Below are 19,689 nucleotides of genomic sequence, written 5' to 3' on the forward strand. Positions count from 1 at the left end.
TGCATAAACAGCAAGCTTACATGACTGCCTCTGCACCAAGGTGGAGATGTGAAGCAAAATGAGCCTGGGCGAACAGGCCATCTGGTAATTGAATCTAAAGCTGCAATAATTGATTCTGAGGACAGAGGCCTAGGCATGCATTGGTTTTGGAGCCAACTGGCTAAGATTGGCTGACATTCAGGCAGGTGCTGCTGCGACTTTCAGATGTTGGTTATAGAATTTGCTCAGACGTAAAAGCATTGAAATATACAGTCCTTCACTGTCCCAGTGAGCACAAAAGGGCAGTGTGGGGCAGCAGGAAGGGCAGTGGAATTCTGGATTCTACTGCTGGTTCTGCTTTTGGGCTGGATTCTCCATACTCCTAGTTCCTATGTGTGAAATGGGTTTATAGAGCTATGTGATTTTCTTTTAGCTGTCAGTCCCCACATTGGATTTGTGGGCTCTCAGACGTAGGATGGGGTCTCAGGAATGGAAAAAGAAAAGTTGTCTTTCCTAGTGAGGACTCAGTCTTCCTTTGGGGATAATCACAGTCCCCAGGCTAGCACTCCACTTCTTATTTTTCCAAACTCTTATTGAGCATCTAGTTTATTCAGAATACTCATCTAGGTCACAGAGAAGAGACCCAAATGACTGTCCTATTGTCTGCCCTCATGTAGCTTGTAGAGTGATGGAGGAGAGGGAGAATATGTAGGTAGGGATAAGGTGGTTCCAAGATGAATAAAATAGAAGGTGGACTGTATGGGACACAACAAAGGTGTAAAGATAAAAAATAAAATGGGAGTAGATGTGCATTTTTAATAAAAATAATCACGATAGTCATTGTATTATCTAACCTTCAAAATGACCATTCAGAAAAAGAGGTTCTCATGGTTAGTTTACATATGAAGATTAGGCTTAAAAAGTTAAGTAATTTGCAAGTGAATAAAGTCAGAACTTGGATACAGAACCTGATTTCAGTGCCTGTGCTGCTTGTAACTTCACTAAATGGAAAAGTCTTCATGAAGAGGGGAGATTTGACAGGTCACTGATGGATAGGCAGGATTTTGAGATGAGGATGAGGCTATTGACTCATTAAAAAATATTAATTTTGTGCCTCCTATGCCAGGCACCTTGCTAGAAGGCAAAAACACAATGGTGAGTGATACATTCTCCAAGCTTGGAGGAACCTTGGATCTAGTCACACAAAGACATATAGACTATAACTGAATGACAGGGGTTCTAAGCAAGCTGGTGAAAACTGTTCTGGGGACAGAGGAGGGAGCAATTATCCCTGCCTGGGGCATTGAGAGAATTTATGAAAAAGGGACAAAATGAACAGAGTCTTGATGGATGGAAAGAAGGAAGCTTAATGGGAAAAAAATGTCAGAGGAAAAAGAATATTCGAAAAATATTTACAGATTACCCACTTTGAGCAAGTGCTGTGCTAGCATCACTGAAAATTATCAATAAACAACCAAATTTAATTGGAAAGAAACTTGTATTTGGCATGGCAGAAGCCATGATGGGTCAATACTCCTTGACAAAAAATAGTTAATAAATTAATTCGGGCATTGAACCATTGTGTTCATTTACAGCGAATCATAGACATTCATTTCCATTGTCTGATTTGACACTCATGACAACTCTGTAATTAGGGATTGTGGCTCTATTTTACAGAAAACAAAGGGATTTAAAGAACTTCATGTCTTTGTAATAGGGAAAAATCAGGACACTAACCCAAGTGTCTCAGTGCTCCCCCTATATCCCAGGGGCCTAAAGAAGCTCTCTGACACTGCTCACTCCATCTTGCCATGTCAGTGTAATTGACTCAACACTTATTGATCACTTACTATGGGTTAGAAGTACGAGATTCAGCAGATGGTACTATTGAGGAAATCATAACATTTATTCAATGGAAGAGAATGGTAATGGGGCTTCTTCAAGAGCAGGGAGCATATTGAGTCTACAGATCCTGGACAGGCCCTAGAATTCACAATATTTTTCATGAATGGGATGTGAGTGTGTAGATGAGGGGAGGTGCAGTGGATAGGTGGTAGCATCTTCTGAATGCTGAGTGGTGTTAAGGAGTAAATGTATAACATCCAGAGGTGAGAACATTCACTCAAAGCTGCAATAGTCAAAGAAAGCTTGTTGAAAGGGAGAGTGTTTGAAATAGGCCAGAAAGATGGGACGAGATCAGATCCTGCATCAATCCCTCAGGATCCTACTCCCCAAAGTGTCAGTGCTACATAAGTGGATGGTTGCCATATGCTCCAGCTGTGTCTGAGACTGGTCCAATCTTAGGCTGGAGCTAAGGTGGCAAATGTAGAAGATAAGATGAAATATCACAAGGTTTGGTCAGGGCATGTAGTAGATGCCCTTCTGTCTTGCATTTGCTGTGTGTGGAGTTGAAGGTCAATTACTGGGATAGCCAGGGCCAGGTCTGAGTCAGGGTGACTCATTAAATTTGAGGTCATCAATTGTTTTGGGACTCTAAGGCATGCATATCAACTAGGAGAACCTGGAGCCATCAAGTGATAGAGGAGGTTTGAGTTGGAGAGAGGAAAGCTGGCCCTGGAGTAATTCCCAAGTTCATGCACAGATGGACTGTGCATCTGTGGCATTTGGTACAGATATGCAGCAGAAGGCAAAGGCACTGATGAAAGGAAGGAAAAAATGTCAGCTGCAAGACTATCCATGTCCTGGAGGACAAGAGCGCAGGTCACTCTGGGCTGCCACTGGAGTTTAGAGGGAGAAGGAGTGAGATGAAAGCATGTGAAGCTGAGAAGAGGAAACCCGACCAGTAGCACAGGTCTCAGTAAGGATGACTAGTCTGACCTGCACATGATATGGCAATGCCATCTTCATTTTAACCAGGAGCAACATTCATCCAATGCATCTGGTGTGAGCAGTTGTATAGTAGCTACTGCCCTGAACTTTCCAAGCCTCCCCTCCACTGGCCAGTTAGCCTGCTCCCCTACTCCAGACTCTCACATTCACTACAATCCATAAATAAAAGATTTCTGCCTGGCACAGCAAATGGCCTGTAGGACCCGGCCCATCACTGTTCCTGACATGCATTCTTATTGGTTGGTGCATCTGCCAACAAATTTGGAATATCCTGCCCCATCTCCTGACTGTAGGTTTGTGCTCTAATGGACAGGACAGAGGAGTTCAATAGAGAAAAGGTGAGGCATAGGAGGAGAGAGTCAAGGTGAGAATGTCCTGTGACTGGAGATACCTCCACTCATTCATAGCTTGGGGAGGGGGAAGGGGAGAGTTGACCCTTGGAAGGAGCTGGAGGCTGAGGCTGCCCATCTCTTTCTGGACTAGTCAGTCTTAGCTTTGCCCCGGGCAGTGGCGCTGGTCCTCCAAAGGGACTTCCATGTCTGTGGAAGACAAAGGCCAAGCGATCACCTGGTCTAGTGACTCTGGGGGCTCCCTGCTATTTTGGTATCAAATCATAACTGCTCCCTACATTCTGTGATCTCCCATTAAGGCCAAGGTCACCGTGGGCTGGATAATAGCTCTGTGCTTCTTGGAACAAACTAGGGACCATGATTGGGTGGGGACGCTGCAGCTCTTAAAATATTTGATTAGCCAAAATTGTGGCTATACTTAGTTCTTTTGGGGAAGCATATGGCTGAGGCAGATGGCTGAGGCAAGTCTGAATCACATAAACAGGGCTCTTTGCTTCCCATTTACTGTGTCTCCTAATGACTTACTAACAGAAAGTGTTTCGGGATTAGAAGTTGGAGCCTTGGTTACACCCTTGTCAGAAAACCCCATGTGGTGCATCTCAGGCATTCGTAGTGTCGGCTATTTGAAAGGGAATCTGGATGGGTGTGGATGCCAGGTCATCATGAGGACATAGTGGACAGCAGAGCCAGCTAGCTGCTTAAGCCGAGATTTAGTTCACTTCCACAATGTTTGTTAAACACGGCTGCCAAATTCTCTGTGATCGGATCACTTGGGGCTTTGATCAGTCATGCATTCTATAAATATTTGCCTGGCCTGGACACTATGCAAAGCGCCAGCTCTGTGTTCAGCCCTCTCCTTGACTGCAGCTTCCACGTTGATCATTTAGGGCCAATTAAACCATAGTAAAGAATTTATATTTTATTCTAAGCCCCATGGGGGATGATGAAGTCTGGTTTATATTTTATATTAATAGACTAAAGAGTGGTAATAGTAGAAGGAGAAAATAAAGTTTCCAATACTCAATGTTGAGAGAAAATCATACAATGACATAGAAAGGATTAGATGAATCAGAACCATATTTTGAATGTGAGTCCATAGGATTTGCTGATGACTGGATAAGGGGTGGGGGAAGAGGAATCAAAGATGATTAGGAAGTATTTTACTAGTATGGATAAGAGATTGCACAGGAACACATTTGGGAAATACAATCAAAGGTTCTATCTTGGATATGTAAGTTTATGGTGTGTGTTTGACCTCTAAGGGGCAATGTCAAGTGGATATGGGATCATGCCCGCTCAGGAGAGAGATGACGCTAGAGTCATACATTTGAGAGTTCTCAGCTTATAAGTGCCTGGCTAAGGAATTGGCTAAGATTCCCTAGGGAGAGAGCAAAGCTTATTAAGGAGAAAAGACCTGAGCCCAAGACCTGGAGGTCTACAGCACAGAGAGGCAGGAGGCACAGGAGGTGCCATCTCGAGGAATTAAGAAGGAGAAGCAATGAGGCGGGAAATCATGAGCTTGGATACTTTCCATTTGCAGGCAGGGTGGAGAATAAGGAGTCATCTGCTACCCCGTGGAGTCATGTTGTTATTTTCGTGTTTGCCTGTGAAAGAACTAAGGCTGGGAGAGTTGAATCTCACCCAAATTCTCCCAGCTAGTAAGCAAGGAGATTCTTCATGCTCTGTCCTTCCAAACAATGCCCATTACCCTAGTCCAGACCTGCTCTCTTCCCAGGGTCAAAGGACAACTGAGGATTCCCTCTCTGCTTGCCCTGAGAGTTCTACTAGGAGCTGGTAGAATTCTGTTGTGGATAATTTTTTTTTTTTTAAGATTTTATTTTTTTCCTTTTTCTCCCCACAGCCCCCGGTACATAGTTGTATATTCTTCGTTGTGGGTTCTTCTAGTTGTGGTATGTGGGACGCTGCCTCAGCGTGGTTTGATGAGCAGTGCCATGTCCGCGCCCAGGATTCGAACCAACGAAACACTGGGCCGCCTGCAGCGGAGCGCGCGAACTTAACCACTCGGCCACGGGGCCAGCCCCGAGTTATGGATAATTTTTAATAGTCACCTGAGCTACACACTCCTGTCCATCTAGCAGTGTATTGACTGCAGTTTCTCTGAGCACCTGTTAAATGTCAGACCCTGTACGTGGCACTTTCATAGGTCATCTAGTTCAACCCTTCCAGCCTTGAAGAAGTCCTCTCTCCCATCCCCACTTCACAGGCAAGGAGACTGAGGCTTAGATCAGATAAGTTCCTTGTTCACAGGTACATGGTGTACAAATGGCAGAGCCCAGAGCAAATCCACATCTTTTAACTCAGATCCACTTCTTGTCTTTACAAAAGCATGAGGTACAAGGCTGTGTACTGGACTCTGTACTTGAAATGCAAATTGAAACACCTGGGACTACTCGGTGGCTAGGACCAATCCAATGGAAGCCCAGCGGGTGAACTGTTGAGCGACTGGAGTATGTTAGAGGCGACGTGCTGGCCTTTTACTTTTGAGATTATACAGAAATACACATTATTGGCTAATAAAGTGTTATCAAGTGCTGGCCTTACTGGGCTCATTCTAATAGGTTGGTCACAATGGTTTATAATTAAGTAATTAAGCCCACTTGGTGTTGATGGGAGAATGCTTACTGCTAAATTGCAGCAGCAGCCCTTGTTCATTTCCAGTAGGTTAAATGGTGTTTTTTTCCTGAGTTCTTTGGTTTAGTTTCTGTAAATATGAATTTCTGCCAGGGCAGTATCTGCTTTGTAACTTGAGTTTTCTTGTGGAGTAGGCAAGGAGTCAGATGTCGTGCTGGAACTACCACTAACCTTGGGAACCTTCCACAAATCATCCCCCTTACTCCATGCACTCATTAATAATGAATTAATTGATTGATTCAATGCATATTTGAGTGACTGTAATATGCAAAGCCTGCTATTCCATCATTCTAGAACTTTAATTCTTATTCTGTAAAACAGAAGTGATGGCGCCATGTGAGTGCAGTGAGGAGAGAATGAAGTTGGGAAATATTGGACTAAGTATTGAAGAATACTCCTTGTCAGTGTCATTTCATGACCAATGACTAGCATTATGTTAGCATTATGTCTAACATATTGCCTGGGTGGTGGTTTAGTTAAATAATGAATGGCTGAATAAACAAACTGAGGGAGGAAAGAATGAAAAAAGCACAAGATTTGGAGTCACCATTCTACCATCTACTATATTTGACACTGAGGAAGTAACTTAACTTCTATGATCCTGAGTTTCCTCATGAGTAAAATGAAGACTCTCATACCCAAGGTTATGCAAAGATAAGGAATATAAAGTACTTGGAACTCAGACCAAACAATCCCAGGCTAGCTTCTGTAGAGCAATTTGCAATGAGCGAAAGTTTTGTATTTAGTATTTGCTACAGAGAAGTGACTTTTCCAAATCAAATAGTTAATAAATAACAATATCTACACACAAACCCAGTTTGTTGTACCTAATTTGCCACCTCAATTAAAATTATTGAAGTAGGACATATAAGACATTGCAAATAATGCAACATATTTGGAGAGATAAGAAATTCATTTAGACAAGGAGATGAATGACAAAGGAGCTACACATCCCTTACTCCATGGACAGATGTGTGAGACAGATACACCCCACAAGGAACCATATGATGGCTCATTGCTGAATTGCAGTGTTTTGCCCAGGACCTGATGCATGGCAGGTGATTAAAAAAATTAATGGATAAATGAATATATCTTCTAGCAAAAATCACAGAAACATATTAATCTGGGATTAAGGGCAAGTCATAAACTCATATCCATGTGCATTAAAGAAAAATACTCAATATTCTATGTACAGTAGGGCACTTTAAGTAGAAAGCAAGAAAAATGTTTGATATTTGTTCAAATGGCAGTAAAAATGACAAGTAAAATACAGCCCTTTATTGATGTGTCACCAAGGCGATGCACTTCAAAAATTGAAGGTACAAGTACATTCATATCGCTTCAGACATTTCACAAAGGCACTTGTGTATCTGAGTGCTCTGTTAGTAGAAACGCCAACACACTTCCTCCATCTCATATTGTCCAGGAAACTCTGGGCTTACACAACGAAATGAGGTTCTTTTCTGAATTCCAGATTAGGAGAGAACTGGGTCTGATCAGTCCCCTGCTGCTCGGGCTTCTCAACAGGTGCTCTGTTGATGGTGGTTCTCCAGAGTTCTGAGAAGCTTGTAATCTCAATGCTGAACTTGCTGGTCCAGGCAGCTGCACAAGCGTTAGGGGTCCACACCTCTGGACCCCAGCTTATTACCTTTTAGATGGCATTCACATACTCAGCCATTGATCTTCAAAGCACAACCTTTAGGCCAGGTTAGAGGGGTCCACAAAACTTTCCAGTTCAGAATGTAACCAAATCAGTCTTCCACTCATGAACATTTGGGCAGTTGTGAGCAACTATTCATCATCCTTGGCTCCAGCTTTCCTCAAGGTACTTTTATTCCTGGAACAGGTTATCCTTGCCTGATCCCCATAGTTAATGTTAATATGTTAATACCTCCTAGGTCAGAAAAAGTCTAGCCTAGTCCAACAGGTCTCCTCAACTTCCAAACTCCAGAGAAAATCATCAAGACCTTGGTCCCTTTGCTCCCCGGAGTTCCTGCTCTCTCTATGCTTACTGTTCCATTTGTGATAGGCTCTCTGGGGAAAGTATCAGCCTTAATTGAATCACAGAAGGTCATGTTTATACCTCTCTACCCTAGCAATGAGTGTTCACTGGCCCTACCAGCCAGAGAACTCTTATGTGTTACAGGAAATCATTCTGGTTATTCTCTGGAAAAACAGTGAACATCTGTTTCAAGGTGGCTTTCAATTCTGCCTATTCTTTGAAATGGTTAGGAAAAATAATAAAGCATGGCTTCAAGGTGACTCTCTGTTCTTCCTGTTCCTAGAAATAGCCAGAAAATTATCTAGTATAAAGAATTATTGTCATTATCATCTTCATCTTACCAGGAAATCTGCTTGAGTTTTGAGAATTTTACAGTTAAACACACACTTCTTTACTCCTCATCTCATCTGAACCTTAAGTTCATTATGTAAATTGGGCAGGGCATGATTCTTGCCTCGTCTAAGCTTGGACTTAATGGCCTACCCAAGGCCACACAGTGAGAAAGTGGTGGGGCAAGTCTAGAACTTACCTTTGCCTTACTGAAGGAGGTCCTGTTCTAAACTATTAGAAAGCCAAGGTCCTGACCTTGAGTTGCTCATAATCTAACTTAGCTTTTCCACTTCATGAGCTCTAATATGTTTGGAGGATTCTTCCATATGATCGTGGCCTGGGTTTGAAGACATTCGGGGATAGCTTCTCAGAATCTTCTTTTTCAAACAGCCCAGGCCTCACCTAGATGTCCTCAGGCCTGGAGGGTTGGAGGGAGTCCCTGAGAGTTTTGACTGTTTAGCACAAACCCAATTCTCTCAGGAGCTCCTATGTGCGGGCAGAGCCATAGCCATGTTCTTAGAGTGGGAGTAGGGTTCAGTCCACAAAGAAAGGTCCATGAGAGTGCTGTAGGTTGGACTCTGGAGCAGAGGGTCCACATCAGATGAACAGCATCTATACTTTCTGCTGATCCATGCTTACAAATCCCTCTGGAGCTGCTGGGGACTCTCAGCAAAGGAAAGGTCGTTGTTTGAGTTGTGAACACTTAGAGGTACATAGATAAGCAAAGTGTTGATATCACTCATTTTTTGGGAAAAGAAACAGCAGAACAAGAAGTATTTCATGCTCGCCTTCTGGCCTGAAATTCCAGATCAAGTTGTTTGATGTACCCTTTGGGCAATGGGAGCCATTGAAGAGTTCCTTTTCCTCCTCAGCCTTGTTCTCTTTTCTCTTTTCCCGTCCTCTCTTATTCCTTTCTCTTCCCTTCTCTTCCTCCTCCTTCTTCCTTTCCATCAGTCTTGTTTCCACTCATAGTTCCAACTCTCCTTTCAGATACTTATGCATGGTACCACTCCTGACATACAAAGAAGAACACAGACATTTGGGAAGACTCTAGTTTTTACCTTCTGATTGGACCACTTGAGTAGAAATCTGGTTGCTAAATAATAAATACAAATATTCTAAAGAGAAAAGTGGCTTTCTATGCCAAGGTTAGGAAAGGGCAGCATTCCAAATTAGGAACAAGATCTTTAAGGGTGGAGAGAGTATGTACTTTCCCATCTCTGGGTGCCCAGTGCCTGAGCGTAAAGGGAGGGTGAGCTGCATGAGATGTGAATGAGTGCCCTCTGTCTGCCAAGGAAGGCCATGCAGAATGAGCATGAGAACAAGTACTAGAAACTTCAGGAAGTGGCCTTGCCCAGAAGAAGAAAATAGCATCTCCTCAGACTGCCAGCAAGAAGGAGCAAGGAAAATGGACAGGATGTCCAAGTGTGGATTGTGGTTATTGAAGAAGGTGGAATCCCAATGGGAACAAAGCAGGCAGGCACTGTCTCAGTGATGCCCATTGTCCCAGAGGGTATCTCATGATCAGTGAGCCTTCTCTTGTAAGAAGACACCTGTTTTATTACCTCCTTAATAGTGATGAGACAATGACACAGAAAGTCCTACGGGACATAAGAAATGCCTCATCCTGGGTTTAATGGAGCACCTCGGGATTTGATGATCTCCTGTAAATACTGCTGAGTTCTGTGATCTAGTTTGCCAATCTGCTCAAAATCAGATGAATTTAATCTCCCATATTAATATGGCCAGCATAAACGTATTCAACAAAAAATGCTCAGACCTTCCTGTAAACACAATTAAAAAGTCATCCTACGGAGTATTGCATGCCCAGTACATGCCTGGTCTTAGGATCTTGATTTATTTTATCCTCTTTATGTCTATACCAATCATAGGAGGTCAGTGTGGATATGCTCATTTTTCACATGGAAAGCTAGTGTTAAAAGGGGTGATGTCACTTGCCCAAGAAGGCAAGTGATTGAACTGTTTTGCTGGCTGTCCCTCCTGGTACTAGACGGCTCGGTGTTGCTCTGACCTTCAGAGTGTTTACCCCATCCATCCTCTTTCATGTTGTCAGTCTGGCTTATAGATCAACCAGACCTTGACAGTGATAGAGAAAAGGCTGGTGCAGTGAATAAAAACAGAAAAGAATTTGCACATGAGGATCACTTCTACTTAAAAGGCACATCAATTTGAATCCAAGAGTTCTATAGAGGGCTGCATCAGGCGAGTAATTTTATTTCCTTCATGACGAAGTGCAAATTAGAGCAGGCACATCTGAGCAGCCTTGGAAATGACCTAAGATTTCACATTCTTTTGTTCCCTACTTCTGAAGCTACAAGGTAGCTGTTTGCTTAGGTATCACTGTGCATTGTGGGTGACAGTGACCCTTTGCCCTGTTTCCAAGAACTCTTTAAGCCATCTGGGGACAGTGCACAAGGCACTTGAGCAGTTTTTTCTTTGCTGGTTGGACTGACTTTTCTTGTTATTTTCATGACTCCCTTTGCATGCTATTTCGTTCTTTCAGTAATGCTTTATAGAGTAGCTATCTTTTCTAGGAAAGGGGTGCATTGTATTCATTCATCTGAGACTTCTTTTCTTGGTTGTTCAATGGAGATGAATCCATACAATGCCTCCTCATACAGAAAATACCGAGACATCTAGCTCTTCTTCTTTCAACCTTGGTCTCTTCATCTGTAGTGAAACTTACCCTAGCAATTTTCTATGAGGATTAAGGAAAATAACACATCCGAAAAGCACCTTGGAAACTGTAAATTACCACATAGTTGGTCATTATTATGAGTAGGTAATCTTTGCCTTATATAAGTATTAGCATTATTTATTTTAGAATATTTCTATATTATTCCAACTGTGCAGTTTATGTGTTAAGTCATTTGGAGGAATTCACCCATTTGCCATCCATAATAACCCTGGTCACTGGCTTCAGTAAGGTCCTTTAAGCCTTTGTCTTTCTGAAGTTCTACTTAACTTTGAAACAGTATTTAAGGATTAAAGTATGTTTAGAATGCATTGGAGAACACAGAGGAGAACAAGTTTCTTAAACAATGTACTTGATATCTAGTACAAATAGAATTAGCGCATTTACCTAAAACTCAAGACAGAGTGTTCCTCATATTGTATGTGATGTGCATTCAGGGAGAGAGATTCTGTGGGTGCTAGGAAGTCCTTGTAGAAGAAGGGCAGCTTCTGTCTTTATCTCTTCTCGTGACTGTTTCCAGGGAAGGGGGATTATGGAAGGCTTCACAGAGGAGGGGACATGTGAACAGCTAAGGACTTTAGCAGACACCAATTTCTAGCAAAGCAGCACTGCCCACTGCCACAGCACGGGAATTGGTTTAACCAAGATCGTATGGCTTGTAAGGGATTGAACAAGGTTATTCTGAGATGCCACCCCAATTCACTGAACAGAAGTCTGTATATGGCAGGATCTCATTTGTCTGTGATTTGAGTCTTTGGACATTGGAATGCAGTTTGGGGCCATTTCTTTCCTTAAGCTGCACAGACACCTGAGGAAGTTGCAGGTACAGGGCAGTACTGAAGTTCATGGGCTCTTACTGGTTCTTGTTTTGCAGACAGCAGCAGCCTGCATTCAGCCTGTGTCCATGAGAGCACTGTACACAGCCGGATCTTTCAGATCTTATACAGGAATGAAGAGGTGCCCATAAATGATGCTGTGATCTTCCGAGCTCATTTGCTCTTAGATGGTGAAAGGGTAAGTCCTGGGATTTACCACCAGCCACAAGCTGCATCCCCTGCTTGTCCCGTTTGCACCCATTGCTAGGTAAGTAGTGGTAAGTGAAGTAGAAACTAAAGATTTGTTTTGAAATCTGAGAGAGAGGGATTCATGATTTTAGAGCATTCATGCACTTATTTATTTGCTCATTTTTGAACTCATTCTTCCATTCACATGTTTGCTCATTCCGTGTTTCAAGAAGTTCCCATGGAATAACTTACAGACTCTATTTTGCACTCTTCAGTTGCCCTTTTGTTCATCTATTCAGCCTTTCTGTCAGTGAGTCAGTCAGCAGATGTCTACTGAGCATCTACTTTGTGCAAGGCTCTATATTGGGCCCTTGGATGAGGGACAAATCTTAAGAAGGCAGCAGGACCTCTGACCTCAAGGGATGGATAATTTATCAGGAAAAGAGATATATAAACCAGCAGCCTGGGGTATGATATGCACCATGAAGGTGCATGTTGGAATGAAGAAAGGGCAGCAAGGATGGAGAGATGAGCACTGTGGGAGGACAAAGCTGGTGCTCAAAAATGGTTCCACCAAGGAACTGGCTTTGATATGTATGTGCTAAGAGTTCATTGGACAAAGAGATTGAGGAAGGGCATCCCATACAGGGGAACAGCATGAGTAAAAGCCCAAAGGCCTTGAAGGCCTCATTCTCTTTGCTGGAAACTAGATTGAAAATTCCCTATTCATCAGATTAACATATTTCAAAAGAATATCTGAAGTCTAAAGCATTACTCTCACTCCCCTAGTCCTGCCTCAAATTTCTATTGCCACATTCCAGCTGATTATTTCCTGCTAGGATACCTTTAATATTGTGGAAGCATATTCCTACTTAGAAAAGATTAATTAGAAGCAGGTCCTGAGTCGCATTCCCCATGTGGTGTGCATAACGACTCCTACTGGGCATCTAATTTCTTTCCCCTCTTGTGCCTGTGGCTTTTTGTGCATATCTTTTGTAGTCCAGGTAGTCACCAGGTTCCCTGGTAGTGACCAGTGGCTAGAAGTGAAAAGCTGACACGTTATTCATTCATCAATCCATCCATCCATGGAAGATTTATTGAGCACCCACTAAGCACCTACTATGGGCTAAAGATAAAAGAGTTAACAAGAAAATATCCCTGATGTCTTGGGTCTTATATTTGAGTGTAGATCAATGCATCACAGTGTAATCCAATAAATCAATCATATATATTCTGCCACTGAGCCTTCCCACTGCTCCATGCTCAACTCACTCTGCTATGAGGTACATTCATAAAGCACCCCTGTTGGAGGTCCTGTGACGCTACAACTGGACTCAAAGTGGAAGAGAGCTCCTGGCAGGCCCCTTCTACAAGACTTACTGCTGCCTCCTGATGAATACTCAGATAATAAGATTGCCAAGATGCCAGCTTCAACACAACCTCACACAATATGGAGATTATTCCCTGGAGGACAAGTGACAGACTGCAAAGGCCTCCCTGAGAAGCTGACGTTGAGCTGAGACCTAAATGCTGAGGAGGAGTCAGGCAGTGATGAGGAAAAGGCTGAGATGACTTTTGCAGTGAGGGACAGGGAGCAAGAGATGAAGTTGGAGAGGTAGGTGGGGCCAGACTTACAGAGCACTGTAGGCCATGGGAAGGCGTGTAGAGCTTATTCTTGGGTAGTGGAAAGCCCTTGATTTTTTCAGAAAGCTGGAACGGCACAAGTTTTATTTTGGAGTTTTGCCTCCTCCTACCAGTCTACAAAGTTCTCAGGGTCAGTGTCTCCCGTCTTTCTCTGCATCCCCAGTACCTGACATAGGACTACACTTGAGATGCTCAACGAATAACAGGTGGATGACTTAGTTGGTGAGTGAAAAAATTGGATTTGGAATCCTTTTTAAGGCCTTTGTAACCCCTTCTTTCAAACAAAAATGAATATCCTCAGTGTGTGCTCTTAGCCTTTGGGTAACCTGATCCTTGTCTTCCTGAGAACTTCACAGTGACTATGGCTACTTTATCTGTAATCCAAACTAAAAAGACCAAAGTGAACTCCTATGAGCTGTGCTGGCTGTCTTTTGACTTCTCGTCCATCTCCCCTCTCTACCTTCCCCATCTGCTTTGACACTGGATGCTGACTGCATGCACTACTCAGTATCCTTGCCTTTTGGTTTCCATTTGGGTTCAGCCTCTGAGAGGTCCTTTAGGTGACTGGAGGAAAGGAGGAGAATGGGCCAGAGTATTTACTCCCCAGCCTCCTTCCCTGCTGGGTCACAGAGTGTGCTAGGGCCTGCTTACACTAGCTTTTGGGAGTCAGAGGTACACATCTCTTTCTAACTACATATTTGGTGACTTCACATTGGTAGCTTGAAATCAATTGTGATGGACATATATATATATACCATGGAAATCAGCAATCTACAAATCAGGGTTTTTAAATTTTTCTTCAGAGAGCCGGTTGTTAAACATTTACCAGCACACCCTAGGCTGTGTCCTTCTCCTAAAGACCTCAGCTCAGGTCAGGAGTTCACTCCACGCAGCTCACTCCTCGGTTCTGATAACCATTCCCTCTGCCTGACTCTTCAGGCTGAGGGTGCTAAGGAAGTCCTACAGTTACCAACACTGAGGAACCGAGCCATCATCTGTCACTGTCGTAAATCCTCCTCACACCTTTGTAAATCATCCCTTTAATGAACTGCACTTAGAGTCCTCACTTTGAGTGTATTGCCTACTTCCTTCCTGGACCCAGTTTAGGAAAAGATACCGTGAGATTGTTTTGAGTGTTAAGGAACTCCAAGTTAGGCTGCGTGTGTAAGCCCAGTTTCCCCAAATTCTAGTAAGGGGATGTCACTTTGTTTCTCATGGGCCATTGTCCTTTGGCATGTTGATCTCAAAGACCTTCCTGGGCAGAGTGGTTGTGAGTGGAGGCTGGGTTTGGGCTTTATTCAGGCATTGGGTCAATTTTTCATCTTAATTCCATCAGTGTCTTGCTCCTGCCCCTAAATGTTTATAAAGCCTGTCAAGTTTAATGTTTGCCAACACCCAAGTTTAGCTCATGTGAGGTTGTAACAAGCCTTAGTTCTGAGGTTGAACAGGGAGTCCGTTTGACAGTGCATATTGTTTTCTTCTGTGTGCCAAATCACCTATCTCTACAAGCTAATAATTTATTATTGTGTTGGGGGTAACCCATACAGCAGAAAACAATCTTATAGTTAATCATTATGTCCAAATCAGTGAGAACTAAAGTTAATTGGATATGTTCATAAAATTGTATATTTGGAATGGATACATTAAGCTCTGTTCCAGTGGATGTTTGTTTTCTTATGAAAACCAGAACACTGCTTATGGCCAGGTAGTCAGAGTTTGTCTTCATGCATGCCCACAGCCATCACTGTGCACAACAAGCATTTGTATAAGGCTTACACAGCAAGCATACTGCTCCATCTGCTATGGGAAATGCAGACATGAAGAAGATTCAGTCCACATAGCGAGGACACATATAAGTGCAAATGACCGTGGACAGGACTCATCACAGCTCAAGGCATACATGGGATGTTTTAATGATGGCTGCAAAGAGTAAGGGAGTGTGCAGAAAGGATGGGTACTTTACTTATATACACTCTGTTAATCCCACAGAAAATTTGGGAAGGCTGACAAGATACGTAGAATAATAAAAGGAAAAAAATAGCAATAGAATGAACCAGAGTAGAGGAAAAACATCACAAAAAGAAAAAAAAAAAAGCTTAGGATAAATGTAACAGATTACAACGCAGAAACAGTGCTTGATGCGTGCTGATGGTGGCCCACACATGAAGTGCTGAGCTTCCCAGCAGCCACAGCAAGGAAGATACAGTTATTAACAACACAATGCTTCATGCTCTGAGGAGGAAGAGGAACAGATTAGATCAAAAACTCTTTGTGAACAAGGTTACATTTTTATAGGTTTAGAAAGGAAAAGCATTTCTCAAAGTGTGATTCCTTAGTGTACCACATCACAGCCCTCGGGCAGTACTTGTTCAAAATGCAGATTCTTGAGCCCATCCCAGACCTAGTGAGTCAGGCAGAGGGCTTTTTGTTTTGTTTTTGATGGTGGGGAGAGTGAGTTGATTGAGAGTTTTGATAAGTAGAAATGGGTGAGATTTCCAACAGAGGCAGTTAAGATATTTTGAGACAAAAGATAGCAAGGACGTTGAAAAGGAATAAAGTAGAAGGCAGATTTGGGAAGAAAGCATTGTTTTCAGTGGGATAGGAGGTGGCACACATGCAAGGCTAGAAAGGAAGTTGAGGACACAACATGGGGAGCCACCGAGCCCCTGCTAAGGCTGTATGTTTACGTTGTTCTGAAGGCAGGAGGCTCCTTCAGGAGTTGGGAGGAGGAGAACTAGCATTTAGAAAGGTCAGTTGGGCATAAATTTGGAAAATGGGGCCCAGGGCTCAGAAGTAGCTGCCATAGTCTATGTGAATGTAGGTGAGCCCCATGGCTGAGGTAGCAACGGTGGAGATGGATGGAAAGAGTGGGCTGCATTACAGCCAAGGGCAGCCCATAGAACTGGGTTCAGGTAAAGCATAGGAGATGGAGCACATCCTGTAGTCAAAAAAGTTAAATGGTTAAACTTCTAAGATCTGGGCATGAAAGGGGCTTGGAGATGCCATTGGTAGTCCAGGATGGTTGGGATAAGAAATGTTTCTGTTGAGGAGTGATAGAAATTGACGTTGAGTTATAGTAACAATCTCATTATCTTAACACTAATAGCATCTTATATTTATTAGGTGTATTTTGTGCGGTAGGCATTGTGCTGAGGCCTTTGCTTGGAAGGTCTCATTGAATCATCACAATAGTACTGTGATATGTCTTATTTCTGTTTTACAGGTGGGGATACAGAGATTTAGAGAAGTTAAGTAATTTGTCCAAAGTCGCACAACTAGGAAGTTGTGGAGCTGAGATTCGAACCCAGGCAGTCTGACCACAAAACCTGTGTCTGTGACCAGTGTGTAGGGCTGCTATGTGGCGTTGGTGGAGGAAGGGGTCCTGTAGGTGGCTTGGCCCATAGTACGTTGGAAACAACAACAATAACTTAGACTTGTTGAGAATGGTCTTTGTTCACATGCTGTGTTAGGCCCTTTATGTGCATTTTCTATTTAGTCACATGATAGCAGTGCTATCTAAGGCGTAAGTTTAATTATTTTGCCCTCATTCAGATGAGAAAACAAGCTTAGAGAGGTTGCACAGATACTAAGTTGTAGAGCCAAGCCTCGCACTCACATAGCTTGCCTTCCAAAGCTGCCTTCTTCCCATCAGCTGTGATGGAACTCGGGAGAGAAGTTAAAGGAGAAGATATGAGAGTCATAATTATAAGTAAAATTGAAACCAATTAGCGAGAGAATGTTCAACCTACATCACAGATTAGACCATGGGAAAAGGCTGAAGAAGTGGAGGAATCCTTGACTGAATCTGAGCTATAGGACTCAACTAGTTGAGCTTGGGAAAGTAACTTTACCACACTGACCCTCAATTTCCTCATTTGAAAATGAGGAAACTATTTCTTAATTCATGGTTTTATCCACATTAGATAAAATAGTATATGAACAGTGTTAGCTCAGTGTCTGCTATATAGTAACTCCTGTGTCAACATTACCTTCTGTTATTGTTTCTGCTACTACACAAAACTGCTTCCTAGTGCTAAAATATGACCCTTGATAGGAGATGGTGCCTTTAACCAAGATAAGACAGGGCAATGGAAGGGCACGTGTGCATGTGTGTCTGGGGGAGGGGCAAGTAACCAAGAGCCAAGGATGAAATGAATGATTAGAAAAGCCAGTGTCTTCCTTCTGGAGCATCTTGCAATTAAAGATTTATTGAGGCATTGGTGAAGTCATAGGCAGGCTCAATCTAGCCACAGCTCATCCTGGCCCAGCATTTCTCTCCTAGTTCCAAAGCAATTGCAGCAAGTGTAAAACTTGAGTTTACAGAGAATTTTCCTTAGCCAGGAAAATACACGCTCAGAAGGTGGTTAGGAGGGTTTACTCTGTCAGTCTCACTTCCCAGGGACTGGTGGCAAGAGGCTGTGCTGCTTTGGTTGTGTGTACAAAGTGAGGTTTGTGATTATGCAAAACAAATCTAGGAGATGAAGTTATTCACAGCACTTGGATTCAGCAAAATGTTAACTTTTAAATGCTTTTTTTAATTTTTACACAACAAATTTTGAAACACTGGGGACCTGAAGAAAAATTCCATCCATATGTCTCTGCCTGAGTTATGCTTAACCAGGAACGTGGTTCCAAAGAGGTCTTTGGGTAAGAGATTTCCATCCCTGCAGGATGGGGGCATTCTTGCAAATAAACAAAACCTGAAAAAGGTGGGGGTGGAGAAGAGCTTTATTTATTCCTCAAGATACATTAATACTTTCTATGTGGCAGGTACTGTTCCTGGAGCTTGGGATAAATGGCCAGGGATGTTAGCCACAGGCCACATGGGTATTGTCAGCAAATGCTGTAGTCTGATCCAAATGAAGCTTCAAAATGCCAGCTCAGCACAGCCAGATCCAGGGATTGTTTTTACAGAAGCTGGAAACCTGTACTAGAAATGTGAAATTGCCTGATTTTTAAATGTTTGCAACTTGTTCGAAACGTTTTGCAAAATACTACGAGGACTAAACAAAAAGTGTCTGCAGATACTAGTTGGCTTCTGGGCTTCTGGGTTATAAATCTGAAACAATTTTATAGGAAGCGGCGAATGCTAACATAGAAAAAAGAAACAGAGTTTTGTGGGTTACAGAGGAGAAGGGGTCTGTCCAGGCTGGGAGTCGGGAGGAGACCAAGTCCTGTCACAGGACTTAACTGGGGTTTCCCACTGAGCAGGAGTGGCGATGAGGAGATCTGGAATCTAGCAAACAATTCCCCTGGAGGTTGGGGTTTATGGTGTTTAGTGTGTGTGTGTTGCTGGGTGCAGAACAAGGGGTACCATCTTTGAGAAGCTATCAGGTAGAACAAATAGATTCCTTTGCTAATTAACGCAAACAGTTTATTTTGAAAGCTAAGAATGGAAGCAGCCATCAATAGGACGTGAAAGGCTAAAGTGTCTTAAAGCATAAATGGTTAAATGTAATGGCTCTCAAGACAATAATGAAGGATCTACTTTCTTTTGAAGCTGAGCCACCTTGGGAAGTGACTTCACTTTCCTGAGCGTCAGCTTCCTCCTCTGTGAACCTGGAATAGCACCCGCCATGCAAGGGCAGAGATAACATCACCTCCCACATTATCCCATCCCTCTAGGCAGGTTCACTGTTCCACTCTTCCCAAAGCAGCTGCTGTGAGAATTTCTGCTTAGAGGATTCCAGATCAAATCTGTTTAAGGAATAAGTTTCTCCAAAGTCCTGCAATATAGAAAACTTATTTAACGTATTTTGAAAATTGGCCTTTTCCCCAATTGGACTCCATAAATCTTTTCCTTCTGTTTTCCTTGTAGTACTCACAGATATCCTCTTCAACCAGAATTCCATAGAACATGCATGGAAAATCTGCTTTAAGCACAGATGGCATTAATTGTGGGGAGATTCTTTTTCTAAACTTCGGGAAATAGACCAGCTACAGTTTTCATTTGGACCAGACTGGACTTCTGAAATCCCTTGAACTTTGTTTCTCTTGTAGGTGGAAGAGACACTAAGTGAAGTCGATTTTCAGCTCAAGGTGGACCTGCACTTTACGGACAGCGAACAGCAGTGAGTGTCCTGGAAATCCTCAAACTGTGCTAGTGTGGTTTTGTCCCTCCAACCCTTCCCAATGCCTGGAGTATCCTCATGGCCCCGAACC

At 42.9% G+C, this 19,689-nt stretch overlaps 1 protein-coding gene across 1 annotated transcript in view; it reads left to right on the forward strand.

Moving 5' to 3' along the window:
- Positions 1–19,689, forward strand: part of FAM135B (family with sequence similarity 135 member B) — a 182,265-nt gene that overhangs the window by 73,989 nt on the left and 88,587 nt on the right. Inside the window, exons 3-4 of the mRNA XM_046642563.1 lie at positions 11,754–11,893; positions 19,528–19,598. Coding sequence (XP_046498519.1) covers positions 11,754–11,893; positions 19,528–19,598 — 211 coding nt within the window. The remainder of the gene's footprint in view (positions 1–11,753; positions 11,894–19,527; positions 19,599–19,689) is intronic.

Source organism: Equus quagga, chromosome 16 (assembly GCF_021613505.1).
Source record: "Equus quagga isolate Etosha38 chromosome 16, UCLA_HA_Equagga_1.0, whole genome shotgun sequence".
Lineage (NCBI taxonomy): Eukaryota > Metazoa > Chordata > Mammalia > Perissodactyla > Equidae > Equus > Equus quagga.